Here is a 20,312-nt window from a genome sequence, read left to right on the forward strand (position 1 = left end):
GTTCAATTAGCAGGGTAAGAGCACAGTTCTGCTCTAAATATTACAATGCACACAACATTATGGGAGACATACCAGAGTTCAAAAGAGGACAAATTGTTGGTGAACGTCTTTTAATTTCACAGTCTGATCTGGATATTTTAGTATTGACTGAATCCTGGCTTAAGCAAACTGTCAAAGACTCTGAAGTAACAGATTACCATCTCTACAGAGCAGACAGGAAAGCAAGGGGTGGGGGTGTGGCTAGTTAAAAAAAATTAAATACACTACCCATGGAAGCCTGTTTTGAACTGTTAGCTCTGCAAGTGTGTGTTTAGGACGCAATAGCAGTTTTGTGGTTGCTGGTGTTTATAGACCTCCTTCTGCTCCCTCTCATTCTATAGATGAGTTAGCTGGGCTTTTATCACTATACACTGATTCAGAAATTCAAGGATTCAAGGATTCAAGGAGATTTTATTGTCATTCGCATCTTATGTGGTACATGAGGTGGAACGAAATTGTGATCTCACGATCCAGTTTACACCCAGGAGCTGTTATTAAATAGATATATAGATAAAAGTACAATAAAGGAATACAATAAAAATAGAATATACAAAATAGTTAAAGATAAATACCCCAAATGAAATAAATAGAAAGAGTAGACAGGTTGCAACAACAAGTCCAGAGTGCAAATGTGCTATAGCAGCATGAAATGAATTAGAGCAGTAGAAAATAAAGTGTCTCAGTGCGGGTAAAGTGACCGTGTTTGTACAGTAATTGTCCTTGTGTGTCAGTGCAGTGTGTTGTTAATGCTGATCCTAGGTGATTTTAATCTGAACTGGTTAACTAATGCATCCCATCATCTAAGAGAAGTGTGTGGTAATCTGTCGCTTAAACAATTAATTACTGAGCCAACACAACCAAACTTGCATGACCCACCAAGTTAACCTTAATAGATTTAATTTCATCAAATAGATCTGACAGAATTACCACTACAGGTGTATTTGACCCTGGTATAAGTGACCACTGTCCTATCGGATGCATTAGGGACTCCAGCATAAAGAAGTCTGGCTCTCGGATAATGATTAGAAGAGATCTTTAACATTTTAATGATCAAGCTTTTTTAAATGATCTAGTGCTCAGCAACATTCACTATACCTCAGGAATCCTGGATGTTGACTTGGCACTAGATCATTTTACCCAAACATTTCTAGCAGTGGTAAAAAAGCATGCCCCCTATAAAAGCATGAGAATACGTGATAGATCTAACCCCTGGATGACTAATGAAATATCTTCCTTGCTAAATGCTAGGATCAAAGAATGGACCTCTGTTAGAAAAGTGGTGATAGAGATCCATGGCTTATTTTTAGGCAGTTAAGGAATAAATGTACCTCTCACACTAGAAAGGCTAAAGCAGAATACTATATGGATCAATTCTCAAAATCTGCTTCAAACCCTGTCAAATTTTGGAAAGTTGTTAATTCACTTAAAAACAAATCAGAGCTTACTCCCACCCAGATTTTAGTACATAATCACCAGATTTCTGACCAAAGAGAGCTTTGCCAAACATTTAATAATCATTTTGTAGCAGCTGAACATGTATTTGATAAAATGAATACAGTAATACCAAACAATGAAACACATACGCCACCTGCTGTAAGCCATGGTCTCTTTACCATCCACCCTTTCCCTCATCATATAGTAGCTAAAGCCCTCAGCACTATTAACACAAAAAAAGCACAGGAGAGGACAGACTAGACCCTTCCTTCTGAAGATTGCATCTCCAGTCACTTTAAAACAGATCACATATATTTTTAATCTCTCCATTTTATCAAGCAGAATTCCCAGGATCTGGAAAACAGCCGAAGTAATTCCACTCCACAAAGGAGGTGACGTTGTAGATCTCAACAACTTTAGACCAATCTCTAAACTGTCATGCCTAGCTAAAATTTTAGAATCCTTAGTGATTGACCAACTCAAGACATTTCTCAGTGTAAACTCAATCCTATCAGAACATCAATCTGGGTTTAGAGAGAGGCACAGCACAATTACTGCTACTACTCTGATCCTTGATTATCTTTTAACCTCCATTGATCGAAAGAAACACTGTGCAGCCATTTTCATTGATCTCTCTAAAGCTTTTGATACAGCTGATCATTCTCTACTTTTAAAAAGTCTACAAACACCGGCTTCGACCACAATGCTCTAGAATGGTTTAGAAATGACTTATCTCATAGAAAGCAGTGTGTGGTCCTGGGATAATGTAGATCAGAACTGCTACCCATCTCTAAAGGTGTCCCACAAGGATCAATCCTTGGCCCAGTATTATTTTATATATACAATAATGATATTTTCAACTTCATTGTTGACTGTAAAATACATTTATATGCTGATGACACAATTTTATATTGCTCAGCTCAGCTGATCACATTAGTGCGGCAGTAGATAAACTGCAGCACACTTTTAATGCCGTACAGGCTGCCTTTTATAACCATAAACTTGTTTTAAATGCTGAGAAAACCAAGTACATGGTGTTTTCCAGATCCTTTAACATTGATTTTAATACTCTTAAAATTACAAATTTGAAGGTTTCTAATGTGGAAAGAGTTAATGAATATAAGTACCTTGGCATATGTCTAGATGACAAACTTAATTTAAGCACCATATTAACAAGCTTTCAGGTAAGCTAAGGCAAAAACTTGATTCTGTGATTCTGTGAATCATGCAGCACTAAGATTCATTACTGGTGACCCGTATAGCGCACATCACTGTTCACTCTATGAAAAAGTGGATGGTCTTCTTTTGCTGTGCGTCGGGAAACACATTTATTTATTTTCATTTTTAAGCACTTTTAAGCACATGCTTTTAGCTACAGAGCAGCAGCAGCGAGTTGGAATTCACTACAGGAAACTCTAAAGCTCTAAAGCTCACTGGAGTCACTAAATCATTTTAAACTCCTCGACTCTAAACACCTTCAGACAGCCTGACACTGTTTTAGCTCATTTTAGTTTTTTTTTAGTTTTTTGTTATGATCTTTTTTATGATCTTTGGTATCTTTATTTTATTTTTTCATTATTTAGTTCATTTTTTAGTTTTTAATGTTTGTTGTAGCTGTTTTTTTCACATTCCTTTAAATTATTTTTCTTTTATTGACTTTAGGTATTATTTAGATATTATTTTACTTTTTTATATGTGTAATTTATTCATCTGTAGTTCAATTTTTATTCATTCTATTACCTTTCTTGTTCCTTTGATTTTATGAGTCTTACTCTTAAATTATTATTGTTTTATATCTTAACATTATTATGTTTCTTTTTAAAATGCTGTTTTTAAATGTTTTAGGACTTATCTTATTCTGTTTACATTTGTTGTTGTTGTTGTTGTCAATCCCTTCTATGTAATTGCTCAGCTACATTGTAAACGAGGGCCACCCTCAATGTACTCCGAGTTTAAATAAAGGTTGATTGATTGATTGATTGCTGGCACATCTGTGACCAAGACGGCAAGTCTTTGTGATGTATCAAGAGCCAAGGTATCCAGGGTAATGTCAGCACACCACCAAGAAGCACAAACCACATCCAACAGGATTAACTGTGGACGCTGCAAGAGGAAGCTGTCTGGAAGGGATGTTCGGGTGCTAACCCAGATTGTATCCAAAAAACATAAAACCACGGCTGATCAAATTAAGCAGAATTCAATGTGCACCTCAACTCTCCTGTTTCCACCAGAACTGTCCGTCACCACAATCAATTATTGTGCTCTAAAATCAGGTGTTTCAGTTTCATTCTCCAACCCCTGTATATATGTATATATATATATATATATACATATATATATATATATATGTATATATATATATACAATAAATATGTATTAAGTTTTACCTGTTGCTGTTCTGCTGCATTTGTGGAATACACACACACACACATCACATCACACACATCACATCACACACAGGTGATTACATTAGTGTTAATATTGTAATGGTTTGGGTCATTGTATCACTGTTTTCCGGCTGAATCCAGATCGTATGTGTGTTTTATTGATTAGGTGAGTTTTTACACTCCTAGTGTGTGAATTTAACTGTTTAACTCGTCTGTTGTACTTTTCTCTCCTTCTCTCTGCAGGCTGGTGTGGTGCAGTATTACAGGAGACGGCTGTGCTGCTCTGGTTTCAGCTCTGAAATTAAACCCCTCCCACCTGAGAGAACTGAATCTGAACTACAATAATCCAGGAGATTCAGGAGTGAAGCTGCTCTCTGATCTACTGAAGGATCCTCACTTTAAACTGGAGAATCTACAGTGAGTAATGTTATTTTAGGTGTTTGTGCTGCATATAGGAATGAGTGGTAATGAAGTAAATATTGAATTGATTAGACTAATAGAACACTATTCAGAATTCACTAATGAATCTAGCTTTGTGTTTGATCTAATAATAGCAGTATAGTGGAGTTATTAGTGAGTCAGTGGTGAGGCGGTGCTGGTAATTCACCATAGCTTGTATCTGAGAGTCAGGTGGTCTGTATCACAGCGTGATCAGGAACTCCCGGGTTTAAAGGAAGGAGGAGTTTTAGTGGTGTTTAAGGGCAGCCGATTGTTGAAACAGTGCAGCAGTGAAAACAGACCTGTGTGTAACAGAGTGGTTTATGGTAATTTACTGTTACTGGGAATGTTGTATCAGCTTCAGTCAGACCAGTTTAACTTTTAAACACAGGATGAAGTTCACAGGCTTCACTTCTCAGTCCAGTGAGAATATCTTACTCTCTACAGCTCATTATTGAAGACAGTCTAAATACAGACAGACCTTTATCTTTAATAACCAATTATATCAGTTTATTATAGTTCTGATTAGAGCTGAGTGATACGATTATATACTTCATTTGATGATAGAAAAACATCTATCGTTTAGTATTGAGCTCCATCGTCTATATCAAAATACAACAGCCCTGGAAAAGTGAGCAAACCAAAGTTTCCAACGTCAACCTCTCTCCGCTCTCTCTCTCTACCCTGTCTCTCTCTCCAGCCTATCTCTCTCTCACCTGTCTCTCTCCCCCTGTCTCTCTCTTCTCTCTCTTTCTCAGTGTGTGGTTAAAAATAACTGAATTTATAGAAAATGTTCTATATCATAATCTGTGTCGTTACTGGGATATGAAGTTTCCTGTATCAAGATATGAATTCTTGGTCATATCACACAGCCCTAGATCTAATCACACACTTAATTCACCATAGAAAAAGAATATTATATCTGTTATTGAATTTCTTCTATTTTACTAAACAACACAATAACCCAAAGTGCCCGTGAGGTGAGGAGTGTGTGGTAGGTAAGGAGTGTGTGGTAGGTAAAGAGTGTGTGGTAGGTAAGGAGTGTGTGATAGGTAAGGACTGTGTGAGGTCAGGAGTGTGTGGTAGGTAAGGAGTGTGTGGTAGGTAAGGAGTGTGTGGGAGGTAAGGAGCAGTGTTGGGAAGTAACGGATTACATGTAACGGGTTACGTAATCAGATTATGAATAACTGTAATCCATTACAGTTACTGCTTCAGTAAGTGGTAACCAGATTACCGTTACTCTGCTAAAATAAATGGATTACATTGCGGTACTTTCCTATTTTTGCTCTTCCAATACAATACTGACAATCACATTCACATAAATCACAACATCAGAATAGTCTGGGCCCTATCATACACCCCGTGCAAGGCGTGTAGCGTGGCGCGTTGCCATCGTACACTCTGTCAACAGTCTATTTTTACGCCTTGCGCACGAGTCCTTAAAATAGCAATGGATTTCTGAAATATATTAACGCTGATGGGCGTGGTGGTCTGGAAATGACGTGTGTTCAGGTAAGTTTCTGGTGTGTTTCTATCTTGGCGGCGGAAAAACGTGTTGCATTGGGATTGATCCTGTGAGAGGACGTCTAAATTCACCTGTCACTGGCGCACCCAGAACTGAATCACGATCACCCTGCGCTCTGCGCTCCAAAATACCCCATACCATCACTTCCTCACCACAGTAAAAAAAAAAACTTACCCAGAGCCTTCAGCAATCAACTATAAAAATAAAATATACTTAAAAATCTGCATGACAGTTATAGGGAGTTATATTTATGTTCAGTACACAGACTTAATAACTGTAACTTAATTTCAGCAGACAGGGATTCTGCTGTTTGAGAATTTTAACAGATGCTTATTCTCACTCCAATGCTGGAGTTTTAGAAATAAAAAATAAACATAATGGACAAATCGAATAAACATATATTTTTTAAATCACTTCACTATTATTTAACTAAAAATTCACTTTTATTATTATAATTTTTTATATATCTGAAAAATAAAGCACATTGTCACCCTAGCCTCTGGGGCTGTCCGTAAATTATATAAAACTTAAAACTTTTAAAATACACAGAAATATAAAGCTATATGTAAGCGTTCGTTTCTTATCACCAGGACAAATTTATTAAAATATTAAATATATTAATTCATTAACGAAAATCTGGTCCAGTGCTCAAAAAAGACCGCAGGTGCGCGTAGCGGATTTGGCAGCGCGCGCGGCGCGGGATTACCTCTGTTTTCTTAAAAAAGTCTTTTAATAAATAAGGTCGTATCAAGTGTAGTAAAATTCATGGTATAAACTCACTATATTTACGGATAATTAATCAAAAGAAATCAGGCAAAATGCGCCTCTCTCTCTTTCTCTCTCTCTCTCTCTCTCTCTCTCTTTCTCTCTCTCTCTTTCTCTCTCTCTTTCTCTCTCTCTTTCGCAGCGTGGAGCTGAATTCAGCGCGAGGCTACAGATAATATAAAACTCAGTTTAATTAAATAAATTAAGATGAGTGAGGACCTGTAAAGTTAATCAAATATTGTCAAATATAAAGGATAGGTTGAGGTTTTGATGAGCTGTTTCAATTATTTAAAACTGAAACTAACTGAAACTGAAACTTTTATTAATTTAAAATAAAATGTTTTTATTATTCTTCAGAAAGCCTGTGATTGTTTTAAATTAGTTTTTAATACATTTATATTTTATATTATGTATTTTTAATTGATTTTAATTATTTTATTGATCAAATTATATATATATATATATATATATATATATATATATTTATATTTTTCCCCATGATTCCTATGTTCTTCGTTTATTCATATAGATTTTATAATTTTTTATCATTCTTATCATTTTACTTTACATTCATTACTATTAATTTTTTCTTCATAAGATATAAATTCTTTATTTTTTACGTATCAATTTTTATGATCTTTTAAAAATGTCCTATTTTTTCTTTTTTAGGTATATATTTTAATTGTCTATAGTAAATGTCAGTTTTTATTTCTAATTTTTTAAAAATATGTTTGATCCCTTTTAAACTGTAAATGCTCAGTGGCATTGTAAATGAGGGTCCCTCTCCAGTGTAAATGATGGTTAATTGCTTGATTAATATTCAATGATGCAAACCCAGTTTTTACATAAACAATAAACAGAATAAAGAATAAAATAACATTACTCTTCCCTTATTTGAACAGCGTGAGGCGCAGTCAGTTTATGCCTCTTAAAATAGGAATGAACAGAAGACAGAGCGCAGCTGCCTCTTAAAGGGGATGGATACAGACACACTGATTGGTTTATTTCATGTTATGCCCAAAACTGTGTGACCCACCCAAGATGGCGGCGCGTTAACACGCAGCGGCCGCTCCGGGTCCGTTAAATGGTGCTTTTGTGTTACTATTTGTCGTTTTTTCCGTTTATTTCCTGCAAATATGTGCATCGGAACACCCGTGCACATGTTCTACCACCGCCAGACCCTGCTACAGTGGAGAAATCAGCCAGAAAACACGCTACCGGACGAGGTTCTGCAGACGCTACTTGAGCTTAGCCTGCTAAGAGACCCAGGCCGCCAGCCCGCGGTGTTTCCTGACGCCGGAGCCCAGCAAAAGTGCCATCGCAAGCGGTGCGAGCGTAAGCGTAAGTGCGGAAAGAGAGCCGGGATCCGCGCGAGGCTAAAGGCTAGTCCTAGCCGGCCGGCTATACCATCGCTCTTTCTGGCAAACGTCTGTTCCCTTGACAATAAACTGGACTACATCCGACTCCAGCGAACAACCCAGCGTGAGTTCAGAGACTGCTGTGCTTTGGTTTTTGTGGAATCGTGGCTGAACGACAACATTCCGGACAGCGCCATTCAGCTAGCCGGGCTAACCGCGTTGAGAGCGGATAGGAGCACGGCTCTATCCGGGAAGACCCGCGGTGGAGGCGTGTGTGTTTACATCAACACGGAATGGTGTAACAACGCTGTGACTGTCGCCAAACACTGCTCTCCGCTGGTGGAGTTCCTGATAGTCAAGTGCAGACCTTTTTATTTAGTACGGGAGTTCTCCGCCATGCTAATAGCTGCTGTCTACATCCCACCCAGCGCTAGCATTGGTGCTGGGGGGGGCGCTTTTGGAAGGCCAGGATGTAGGACGCGTCTCCCTATCGCTCCTGAGGTAGTGGCCGAATTTATATATTTAAACGTATGCAATTGCTTTTTTCTTGTTCGGCTAGAAATCTAAAGAGTTACTGAAACAACCTAGACTCAGTTTGGGCAGTTTTTACCAATAATGGCGTCTACTCGACCCAAAACGGAATCGGCAAGAGCAGGCCGCAACAAGCCAGCAGCCTCTCCTGATACACCCCCACTAGCGGACGCGGCGGCTAAAGAGGTACCAACGGCAACACTGACGGCGGAGCTGTTACACGCTATGGTGGATACTCTTAAGTCCGATATATTCAACAAAATGGACTCTGTATCCACCAGTCTCAAGGCGGAGATGTCTTCAGTAAAGCAGGAGTTCAAAAAGTCCATTGAGAACATCCAGAATATGATCGCTACACACGGGGAGACCCTATCGGAGCTAGAACGTAGCGCTACGGATCACAGCACTCGCATTAGCGTACTTGAGGCGAGCGTTCACACTTTAAATGCTAAGGTGGCTTACCTGGATAACAAATGCGAAGACTTGGAAAGCAGAATGCGGAGAAATAATATTCGTCTCCTGGGTGTACCGGAGGGGGTGGAGGGACCAAGACCGACGGAATTTGTGGCGGAGTTGCTTCAGGGGTTGCTCGGTCTGGAGGAGAAACCATTGCTAGATCGAGCCCATCGCACTCTGCGGAGTCGGCCTCAGGATGGAGAACCTCCACGACCGTTCGTTATTCGGGTGCACTTCTTCCATGTCCGCAATAATATCTTGAAGAAATCAGGAAATGCAGCTCCCCTTCTTTACAAAGGGCGGAAAGTTTCGATCTTTGCAGATTACACCGCGGCTGTGGCTAAGAAACGGGCCAGCTTTGGAGGCGTGAAGCGCCAGCTGCATGCGTGCCCGGGCGTGAGGTTCGGCCTTATTTATCCTGCGGTTTTGAGACTGACCATGCCGGACGGCTCCACGTACAGATTCGAGGATGCGTCTTCTGCGGCCGAATTTATTAAGAAAAGTGTGAAGTCAGCTGTTGAACCGCGAGATGCTGTGTGAATTGGGATGGGAGACTCTGTGTACGGTTTAGTCTCCAAGCTGATTTGTGGGTGAACTTTGACACACGGACTATAGAAAAAATTATTTTCCCACTTGTTATCCCAGTCTGGGTTGGTGAGTATGGCTCCTTGCCATAGTAAATAAATAAGCGTGTATAGTTCTTTTTCCATCTTTCTTAATTTGGACGCTGTTGTTTACCAATTTTTGTGTGGAGGTACTGGATTCAGGTTAAACACCCACCCCCTTTTAATGGCAGTGACAACTCAATTGGTTGGGTTTTATTATTGGCTTTATCCTGCTTTGTAAGGAGACACTGTCCATATATGGCCTTTATTGTCATGATTTATTATTTCTATTGCCAAGGTGTGGGTGCTTATACAATTGCAGTGTCCTTAGTTAACCCATGTAACAGACTTTTCTTCTTCTAGTAATGACTGTAATAGTCTTTAGATTTAACTGTGGTCAGACCTTTGCATATCTGGTTTACTCAGGATCAGTGGCCACAGCCTCAGGTAGCATAAAGCAAGAACTGTCATGTCTTGCTTCAGTATTTTTCTTCATATTGGGTTTGTTTGGTGTCTCAATTGGGGGACACCTGGCTAGGGGTGGGTTTGGGGAAAGGGGGTTCTGTTTTCTTATCTGTTCTCAAGTTTAGTGTGTTTTTTGATGCTGGTTATAGTTTTTTCATTTGTGTGGGTCAACGCCATCTATGTGATACATTTCTACTGTGCCTTGTTCCTTATATATTACTAGTTTCTTAACACATGGCTCAGCCTAGAGTAGCACACCCAGTCAGAGGTAATGGGTTCAACTTTCTCACATGGAATTGCAGGGGGATTAACAACCCAGTTAAACGTAACAAAGTGCTTCACCACCTTCACCAATTGAATGCCCATGTTGCTTGCCTCCAAGAGACACATCTCAAGCTGTCACAACATCTATGTTTAAGAGCTAAATGGGTAGGGCAGGTTTTTCATTCCTCATTTAACAGCAAGGCCAGAGGGGTGGCTATCTTGCTTCATAAATCAGTACCTTTTACATGTTCTGATATGATTGCTGACCCCAACGGAAGATTTGTGATTGTTAGTGGAAAATTGTCAACTATAAAGGTTTTACTTGTTAATATTTATGCACCAAATTGGGATAACAGGGATTTTTTCAAGTCAGTTTTTTCCAAGTTGCCAGATCTGACTTCTCACAGGTTAATACTAGGCGGAGATTTTAATTGTTGGCTGGATCCACTCTTAGATCGATCCTCTTCTAAGCTCACCTCTACTTCACCTTCAGCTAAGGTTATCCAAACCTTCATGACTGAATTTGCTATCTCTGATCCCTGGAGAAGAGCTCATCCATCTGGGAAGGCATATTCTTTTTTTTCATCAGTCCACCACACATATACGCGTATAGATTATTTTTTAGTAGATGACCGACTACTCCACTCAATATATTCATGCTCATACAACCCGATTGTTATATCAGATCATGCTCCAGTTACTATGGAAGTGGCCTTTTATAAAATTGAAAAGCCTCGATTTACATGGCGATTAAATACACAGTTGCTCAGTAAGGAAAGTTTTGTTGCCTTTGTTTCAGATCAAATTGACTTCTTAAGTGTCAATAGGACTCCAAACATTTCTGCTTCTACCCTCTGGGAAAGTTTAAAAGCATATATAAGAGGTGAAATTATTTCATATAATGCATACATTAATAAACTCAAAAAGGCTAGATTATCTGAGTTAACACAGTGTATATCCCAGTTAGATGAAATATACGCTTGCACACCCTCTCCAGAAATGTATAAACAGCGCCTCATTTTACAAGCAGAATTCGATACGATACTGACAGACCAAATTACTGAATTATTGGTTCAATCGAGAAGCTCATACTATGAACAAGGAGAAAAAACTGGGAAATTATTAGCCCATAAATTGCGCCAACGGACGGTGTTGCAACAGATCATTAAAATTCGCACACAGTCTGGGACGACGACAAACCCTAAAGAGATCAATAATCAATTTAAAAGGTTTTACCAGTCTTTATATACTTCAGAATGCAAGGTAGATGAATCAGAGATGGATGATTTTTTCCACTCTCTTGATGTGCCATTGGTTAATCAAGATATGGCTGAAATATTAGAGCAACCAATCACTATGGAAGAAATATCTAAGGCCGTGAACTCCCTTCAATCCGGGAAAAGCCCAGGGCCTGATGGGTATGGGGTCGAATTTTATAAAAAAATGTTTCCTAAATTAGCCCCTATCTTACTTGAAATGTACAACGAAGCCTTTGAAAAGGGTACTCTCCCACAGACTCTTACCCAGGCAACTATCTGTCTAATTCTCAAAAAAAACAAAGACCCCTTGGATTGTGCATCATACCGCCCAATTAGCTTGTTAAATGTGGACTATAAAATTTTAGCAAAAATTTTGGCATTACGTCTGGAAACAGTACTCCCCTCAATTATATCACCTGACCAAACGGGATTCATTAAAAACAGACATTCATTCTTTAATCTTCGCAGACTATTTAATATTGTGTATAATCCATCGGCTGCCAGCACTTCTGAGGCCATCCTGTCCCTAGATGCTGAGAAAGCGTTTGATCGGGTTGAGTGGGAATATTTATTTTATACTTTACACAAATTTGGCTTTGGCTCTAAATTTATTACTTGGATACAAATTTTGTATTCATCTCCTGTAGCATCTGTTCGAACCAACAGTACCCAATCAAGTTATTTTTCCTTACAGCGATCAACACGCCAGGGTTGTCCGATAAGTCCTTTATTATTTACGCTTGCTATAGAACCACTGGCCATAGCACTTCGATCCAACCCCTCCGTTAAAGGTATACTTAGATACGGATATGAACATAAACTGTCTCTGTTTGCAGATGATCTTCTTTTATTTCTGTCCAATCTCTCTATTTCTATTCCGGTGGCTCTTTCCATCTTTAAATCCTTTGGCCATATGTCTGGATATAAATTAAACTTTAGTAAGAGTGAATTGATGCCACTTAATGTGGCGGTAAATGATCCACTTTTATGTGACCTACCCTTTAAAATAGCAAATAAGAGCTTTGTCTACCTTGGTGTGCAAGTTACCAGTAGAATTGAAGATTTATTTCAGGCTAACTTTGCTCCTCTTCTAGCTCGGGTTGCAAATGATCTGGAGCGGTGGAGCCTGCTACAGCTCTCTTTGGTGGGCAGAGTTAACTCTATTAAAATGAACATTCTCCCTAAATTCCTTTACTTTTTTCAATGCCTCCCTATTGTTCTCCCTAATAGCTTTTTTAGGAAAATTGATGGATTAGTTTTGTCCTTCATATGGGATAAAAAAACTCCTAGGATACGTAAACAACTCTTGCAGAGACCAAAATTAGATGGAGGCCTAGCTCTACCAGACTTCAGAGCCTACTACTGGGCTGCTCATCTTAGGATCATTCAATATTGGTTGCAGGCTGACCAGACATCTCCATCCCCAATTTGGTTGGAGATGGAAGCAATCTCATCAAGGCCGGCATCCTTATCTGCCCTTGCCCATTCCTCTATTACTGGTCCAAATTTTTCTCTCACAAAAAATATATGTGTTAAAACAACACTTAAAATCTGGAACCAGTTCAGACGACATTTTGGTTTTCAGACAATTTCATTTTGCGCTCCAGTGGCTTTTAACCCAGCTTTCCCTCCCTCTATTGATGATAATACTTTTGGAGTATGGTCTAATTTGGGTATTAAGCAACTTAAAGATCTCTATACCGACAATATTTTTTCTTCATTTGAACAATTGTCTGTAACATATGGGCTACCTAGACATAACTTCTTTAGGTTTTTACAGATCCGAAGCTATATACGTAGCATATCTTCTCAATTTCCCTCTCTGCCTGGTGAAACACCATTCGACACTTTTTTAACCCCTCTTGCTACACTACAGGGATCTTTAGCAATCATTTATAAACAAATTGGTGCAGTACAAAATAGTCCATTAAACACAATTAAATCTTTGTGGGAAGAAGAGTTGGGGATCGAAATAACTGATGAATTATGGGAGAAAATACTTAGAAGGGTTCATACTTCCTCCATTTGTGCACGTCATGGCCTTTCTCAGTTTAAACTTATTCACAGGGCTTATTGGACCAAAGAAAGATTATCTAAAATCTATGAGAACATAAATCCTAACTGTGAACGATGTGGCCAATCTCCTGCTAATCATGTGCACATGTTTTGGAGCTGCCCGGCTCTTACAGATTTTTGGACAGAAATATTTAGTACACTAACAGTGGTAACTGATACATTGATTAATCCAGACCCTGTTATTGCATTATTTGGGGTCCCACCATCCATTCTACAGTTGACTAAATCAAACAAAGATCTGATTGCCTTCACCACTTTGTTGGCAAGAAGATTGATCTTGCTTAGATGGAAGTCCTCTGTACCCCCCTCTCATACTCTCTGGATTGAAACAGTCTTAAAGTGTGCAGGATTAGAGAAAATCAATCATACACTTAAAGGGTCTACACGAAAATTTTGGACAATTTGGGGCACTTTTTTCTCTTATGTAAAACAACTGAGTCTACCTGCAACTCCAGAATGAGAACTGTTCTTTTTATTTTTATAGAAACATGATAATAATTATAAAATAATGTTGATGACTGGATGCATGATTGGATGATAAGGTTAATGGATGCAGAAGATATTTGGCACTTGCTTGTTAAGGAATTGTTCTTAAGTTGATCCACCCTCCCCCTTTTATTTATTTTTATTTATTTTTTATTTTTTTATTTTTTTTTCTTCTTTCTTTTCATTTTTCACCCTTGTTTTAGATTTGTTAACTTTTGTAATTCTTTATACTTTGGCCTATTGCTATTAATATTAGTTTATCACTAATTCTTGATGTATAGTTGTGCATTTGTACTGTGCAAGTTATGAATATATCTATGTTGTAAATGCCAAGTACTTTAAAAAACTCAATAAACAAAGCTTTAAAAAAAAAAAAATGTAAGGAGTAGAAAGTTCAGATAATTGTGTGAAAATGTAAGAAGTAGAAGTAAAAAGTTGTCTGAAAAAGAATTACTCCAGTAAAGTACAGACAAGTAAGGTAAAAAAAAAAAAAAAAAAAAGCATTGGTGCTAATGCTAAAGAGGCTCTGTGTGAACTTTATCGGTCTATCAGCGATCTGCAGAACAAACACCCAGACGGACTGTTCATTATCGCCGGAGATTTCAACCACGCAAATCTCAAGTCAGTGCTCCCTAAATTCCATCAACATGTGAACTTTGCAACGAGAGGAGCGAGCGCGCTGGATCTTGTTTACACAAACATCCCCAGCACGTACCGGGCGGAGCCCCGCCCCCACCTCGCTTTCTCGGACCACATGTGTGTTTGGCTGACTCCAACATACACACCACTCATCAGACGCTCCAGACCAGTTCAGAAGCAGGTGAAAACCTGGCCGGCAGGCTCCATCTCTGCCTTTCAGGACTGTTTTGAGTGCACTGCATGGGACATGTTCAGGGAGGCTCCTACTGAAGGCAATTCTGTTGATCTGGAGGAGTATGCAGCATCAGTCACTGGCTACATCAGCAAGTGTATTGATGATGTCACTGTCTCCAAGACCCTCACTACATGCCCAAACCAGAAGCCTTGGATGACTGCTGAGGTACGTGCGCTGCTGAGGACCCGCGACTCCGCCTTCAGAGCGGGTGACAAGGTGGCCCTGAGGAAAGCGAGAGCCGACCTGTCAAGAGCCATCAGAGAGGCAAAGCGCGCACACGCCCAGAGAATCCACAGCCACTTCAAGGACACGGGTGACGCGTGGCGTATGTGGCAGGGCATCCAGGCAATCACCAACTACAGGACAACTTTTATGCACGGTTTGAGGCACAAAACCACACGATGGTGAGAAAGACCATGCCCAAGCCAGACGAGCAGGTGTTGTGCCTGACTGCAGTGGATGTGAGGAACACTCTGCGCAGAGTCAACCCACGAAAAGCTGCAGGACCAGACAACATCCCCGGCAGAGTGCTCAGGGAGTGCGCAGACCAGCTGACAGATGTTCTCACGGACATCTTCAACATCTCCCTGTGCAGCGCCACTGTCCCAACGTGCCTCAAGTCCACCACCATCATTCCCGTGCCGAAGAAGTCCACAGTGTCCTGCCTCAATGACTACCGTCCCGTTGCACTTACACCCATCATCATGAAGTGCTTCGAGAGGCTAGTCATGAGGAACATCAAGACACGACTGCCCTCTTCACTGGACCCCCTGCAGTTTGCGTATCGTCCCAATCGCTCCACAGACGATGCCATCACCACCACCCTTCATCTCTCCCTCACCCACCTGGAGAAGAAGGACACTCACGTCAGAATGCTGTTTATAGACTTCAGTTCAGCATTCAACACCACCATCCCACAGAACCTCATCAGGAAGCTAAGCTCGCTCGGCCTCAACACCCCCCTCTGCAACTGGATCCTGGACTTTCTGACGGGGAGACCCCAGTCAGTCCGGTTCGGGGGCAGCACCTCCAGCACCATCACACTGAACACTGGGGCCCCCCAGGGCAGTGTCCTGAGTCCTCTGCTGTTCACCCTGCTGACTCATGACTGTGCTGCAAAACACAGTTCTAACAGCTTTATCAAGTTCGCCGATGATACAACCGTGCTGGGTCTCATCACCAAAGGCGACGAGTCAGCATACAGAGAGGAGGTGCAGCGGCTGACAGACTGATGTACAGTCAACAACCTTCACCTGAATGTGGACAAGACAAAGGAAATGGTTGTTGACTTCAGGAGAGCACAACACACCCACTCTCCACTCAACATCGGCGGGTCCTCTGTGGAGATTGTTAAGAGCACCAAGTTCCTTGGTGTCCACTTAGCAGATAACCTCACCTGGACCCTGAACACCAGCTCTACAGCCAAGAAAGCCCAGCAGCGTCTCTACTTCCTCCGGAAGCTGAGAAAGGCCCGTCTCCCTCCACCCATCCTCACACTCTTCTATAGAGGGACCATTGAGAGCATCCTGAGCAGCTGCATCACTGCCTGGTTTGGGACCTGCACTGTCTCTGACCGCAAGACCCTCCAGCGTATTGTGAGGACAGCTGAGAGGATCATCGGCGTCTCTCTCCCCTCCATCACCGACATTTTACACCACCCGCAGCATCCGCAAAGCAACCAGCATTGTGAATGACCCCACTCATCCCTCACACGAACTGTTCTCCCTCCTGCCCTCGGGAAGTCCAGCACAACCAGATTCTGCAACAGCTTCTACCCCCAAGCCATCAGACTCCTCAACTGCAGAGACTGAACTGATGGTTTTTCTGTACATGCACACACACTCTTACCCCACTTACCCCAGAAAACGGAAAGCAGTAAAAACCCTACTACCTCACTGGACTCTATTGCACACTGTGTAATAGAGGTAATTACTACCTCACTGGTCTTTTTTGCACACTTTTTGCACACTGCATAATTTGCACACTGTCTTGTTATTTATTATTCTTTGTCTGTATTGTGTTGTATTGTCTGTCTGCACTTTTGTACTGTTGCACTATTGTTCTGTCTACACTGTGTTTATGTGCACCATGGTCCCTGGAGGAACGTTGTTTCATTTCACTGTGTACTCTGTATATAGCTGAAATGACAATAAAAACCACTTTGACTTTGACTTTGATATATATATATATATATATATATATATATATAATAAATATATATAATAAATATATAAATATATAATATATATATATATAAATATATATAATAAATATTTATAAATATGTATTAATATGTATTAATATGTATGTTTTACCTGTTGCTGTTCTGCTGCATCTGTGGAATACACACACACACACATACACACTCTCTCACACACACAACCACATCACATCACACACAGGGGATTACATTAATATTAATATTGTATTGATTTGGGTCATTGTATCACTGTTTTATTGCTGAATCCAGATCTTATGTGTGTTTTATTGATTAGGTGAGTTTTTACACTCCTAGTGTGTGAATTGTACTGTGTAACTCGTCTGTTGTACTTTTCTCTCCTTCTCTCTGCAGGCTGATGAACTGCAGTATTACAGGAGAAGGCTGTGCTGCTCTGGTTTCAGCTCTGAAATTAAACCCCTCCCACCTGAGAGAACTGAATCTGAACCACAATAATCCAGGAGACTCAGGAGTGAAGCTGCTCTCTGATCTACTGAAGGATCCTCACTGTAAACTGGAGAAACTACAGTGAGTGATGTTATTTTAGGTGTTTGTGCTGCACATAGGAATGAGTGCTAATGAAGTAAATATTGAATTGATTAGACTAATAGAACACTATTCAGAATTCACTAATGAATCTAGCTTTGTGTTTGATCTAATAATATCAGTATAGTGGAGTTATTAGTGAGTCAGTGGTGAGGCGGTGCTGGTAATTCACCATAGCTTGTATCTGAGAGTCAGGTGGTCTGTATCACAGCGTGATCAGGAACTCCCGGATTTAAAGGAAGGAGGAGTTTTAGTGGTGTTTAAGGGCAGCCGATTGTTGAAACAGTGCAGCAGTGAAAACAGACCTGTGTGTAACAGAGTGGTTTATGGTAATTTACTGTTACTGGGAATGTTGAATCAGCTTCAGTCAGACCAGTTTAACTTTTAAACACAGGATGAAGTTCACAGGCTTCACTTCTCAGTCCAGTGAGAATATCTTACTCTCTACAGCTCATTATTGAAGACACTCTAAATACAGACAGACCTTTATCTTTAATAACCAATTATATCAGTTTATTATAGCTCTGATTAGAGCTGAGTGATACGATTATATACTTCATTTGATGATAGAAAAACGTCTATCGTTTAGTATTGAGCTCCATCGTCTATATCAAAATACAACAGCCCTGGAAAAGTGAGGAAAGCAAAGTTTCCAACGTCAACCTCTCTCCGCTCTCTCTCTCTACCCTGTCTCTCTCTCTACCCTGTCTCTCTCTCCAGCCTATCTCTCTCTCACCAGTCTCTCTCCCCCTGTCTCTCTCTTCTCTCTCTTTCTCAGTGTGTGGTTAAAAATAACTGAATTTATAGAAAATGTTCTATATCATGATCTGTGTCATTACTGGGATATGAAGTTTCCTGTATCAAGATATGAATTCTTGGTCATATCACACAGCCCTAGATCTAATCACACACTTAATTCACCATAGAAAAAGAATATTATATCTGTTATTGAATTTCTTCTATTTTACTAAACAACACAATAACCCAAAGTGCCCGTGAGGTGAGGAGTGTGTGGTAGGTAAAGATTGTGTGGTAGGTAAGGAGTGTGTGATAGGTAAGGAGTGTGTGAGGTCAGGAGTGTGTGGTAGGTAAGGAGTGTGTGGTAGGTAAGGAGTGTGTGGTAGGTAAGGAGTGTGGTAGGTAAGGAGTGTGTGGGAGGTAAGGAGTGTGTGAGGTCAGGAGTGTGTGGTAGGTAAGGAGTGTGTGGTAGGTAAAGAGTGTGTGGTAGGTAAGGAGTGTGGTAGGTAAGGAGCAGTGTTGGGAAGTAGCGGGTTACATGTAACGGGTTACGTAATCAGATTATGAATAACTGTAATCCATTACAGTTACTGCTTCAGTAAGTGGTAACCAGATTACCGTTACTCTGCTAAAATAAATGGATTACATTGCGGTACTTTCCTATTTTTGCTCTTCCAATACAATACTGACAATCACATTCACATAAATCACAACATCAGAATAGTCTGGGCCCTATCATACACCCTGTGCAAGGCGTGTAATGTGGCGCGTTGCCATCGTACACTCTGTCAACAGTCTATTTTTACGCCTTGCGCACGAGTCCTTAAAATAGCAATGGATTTCTGAAATATATTAACGCTGATGGGCGTGGTGGTCTGGAAATGACTTGTGTTCAGGTAAATTTCTGGTGTGTTTCTATCTTGGCGGCGGAAAAACGTGTTGCATTGGGATTGATCCTGTGAGAGGACGTCTAAATTCACCTGTCACTGGCACACCCAGAACTGAATCACGATCACCCTGCGCTCTGCGCTCCAAAATACCCCATACCATCACTTCCTCACCACAGTAAAAAAAAAAACTTACCCAGAGCCTTCAGCAATCAACTATAAAAATAAAATATACTTAAAAATCTGCATGACAGTTATAGGGAGTTATATTTATGTTCAGTACACAGACTTAATAACTGTAACTTAATTTCAGCAGACAGGGATTCTGCTGTTTGAGAATTTTAACAGATGCTTATTCTCACTCCAATGCTGGAGTTTTAGAAATAAAAAATAAACATAATGGACAAATCGAATAAACATATTTTTTTTAAATCACTTCACTATTATTTAACTAAAAATTCACTTGTATTATTATAATTTTTTATATATCTGAAAAATAAAGCACATTGTCACCCTGGCCTCTGGGGCTGTCCGTCAATTAAATAAAACTTAAAACTTTTAAAATACACAGAAATATAAAGCTATATGTTAGCGTTCGTTTCTTATCACCAGGACAAATTTATTAAAATATTAAATATATTAATTCATTAACGAAAATCTGGTCCAGTGCTCAAAAAAGACCGCAGGCGCGCGTAGCGGATTTGGCAGCGCGCGCGGCGCGGGATTACCTCTGTTTTCTTAAAAAAGTCTTTTAATAAATAAGGTCGTATCAAGTGTAGTAAAATTCATGGTATAAACTCACTATATTTACGGATAATTAATCAAAAGAAATCAGGCAAAATGCGCCTCTCTCTCTTTCTCTCTCTCTTTCTCTCTCTCTCTTTCTCTCTCTCTCTCTTTCGCAGCGCGGAGCTGAATTCAGCGCAAGGTTACAAATAATATAAACTCAGTTTAGTTAAAT

General features: G+C 40.0%; 1 protein-coding gene across 1 annotated transcript in view; it reads left to right on the forward strand.

The window, feature by feature from the left end:
* The window catches only part of LOC111197530 (NLR family CARD domain-containing protein 3-like), a 141,681-nt gene that overhangs the window by 44,928 nt on the left and 76,441 nt on the right, over positions 1-20,312 (forward strand). The window contains exons 17-18 of the mRNA XM_049472838.1: positions 4,104-4,277; positions 17,535-17,708. Coding sequence (XP_049328795.1) covers positions 4,104-4,277; positions 17,535-17,708 — 348 coding nt within the window. The remainder of the gene's footprint in view (positions 1-4,103; positions 4,278-17,534; positions 17,709-20,312) is intronic.

The sequence above is a fragment of the Astyanax mexicanus genome, unplaced genomic scaffold, assembly GCF_023375975.1.
Source record: "Astyanax mexicanus isolate ESR-SI-001 unplaced genomic scaffold, AstMex3_surface scaffold_31, whole genome shotgun sequence".
In the NCBI taxonomy this organism is placed as follows: domain Eukaryota; kingdom Metazoa; phylum Chordata; class Actinopteri; order Characiformes; family Acestrorhamphidae; genus Astyanax; species Astyanax mexicanus.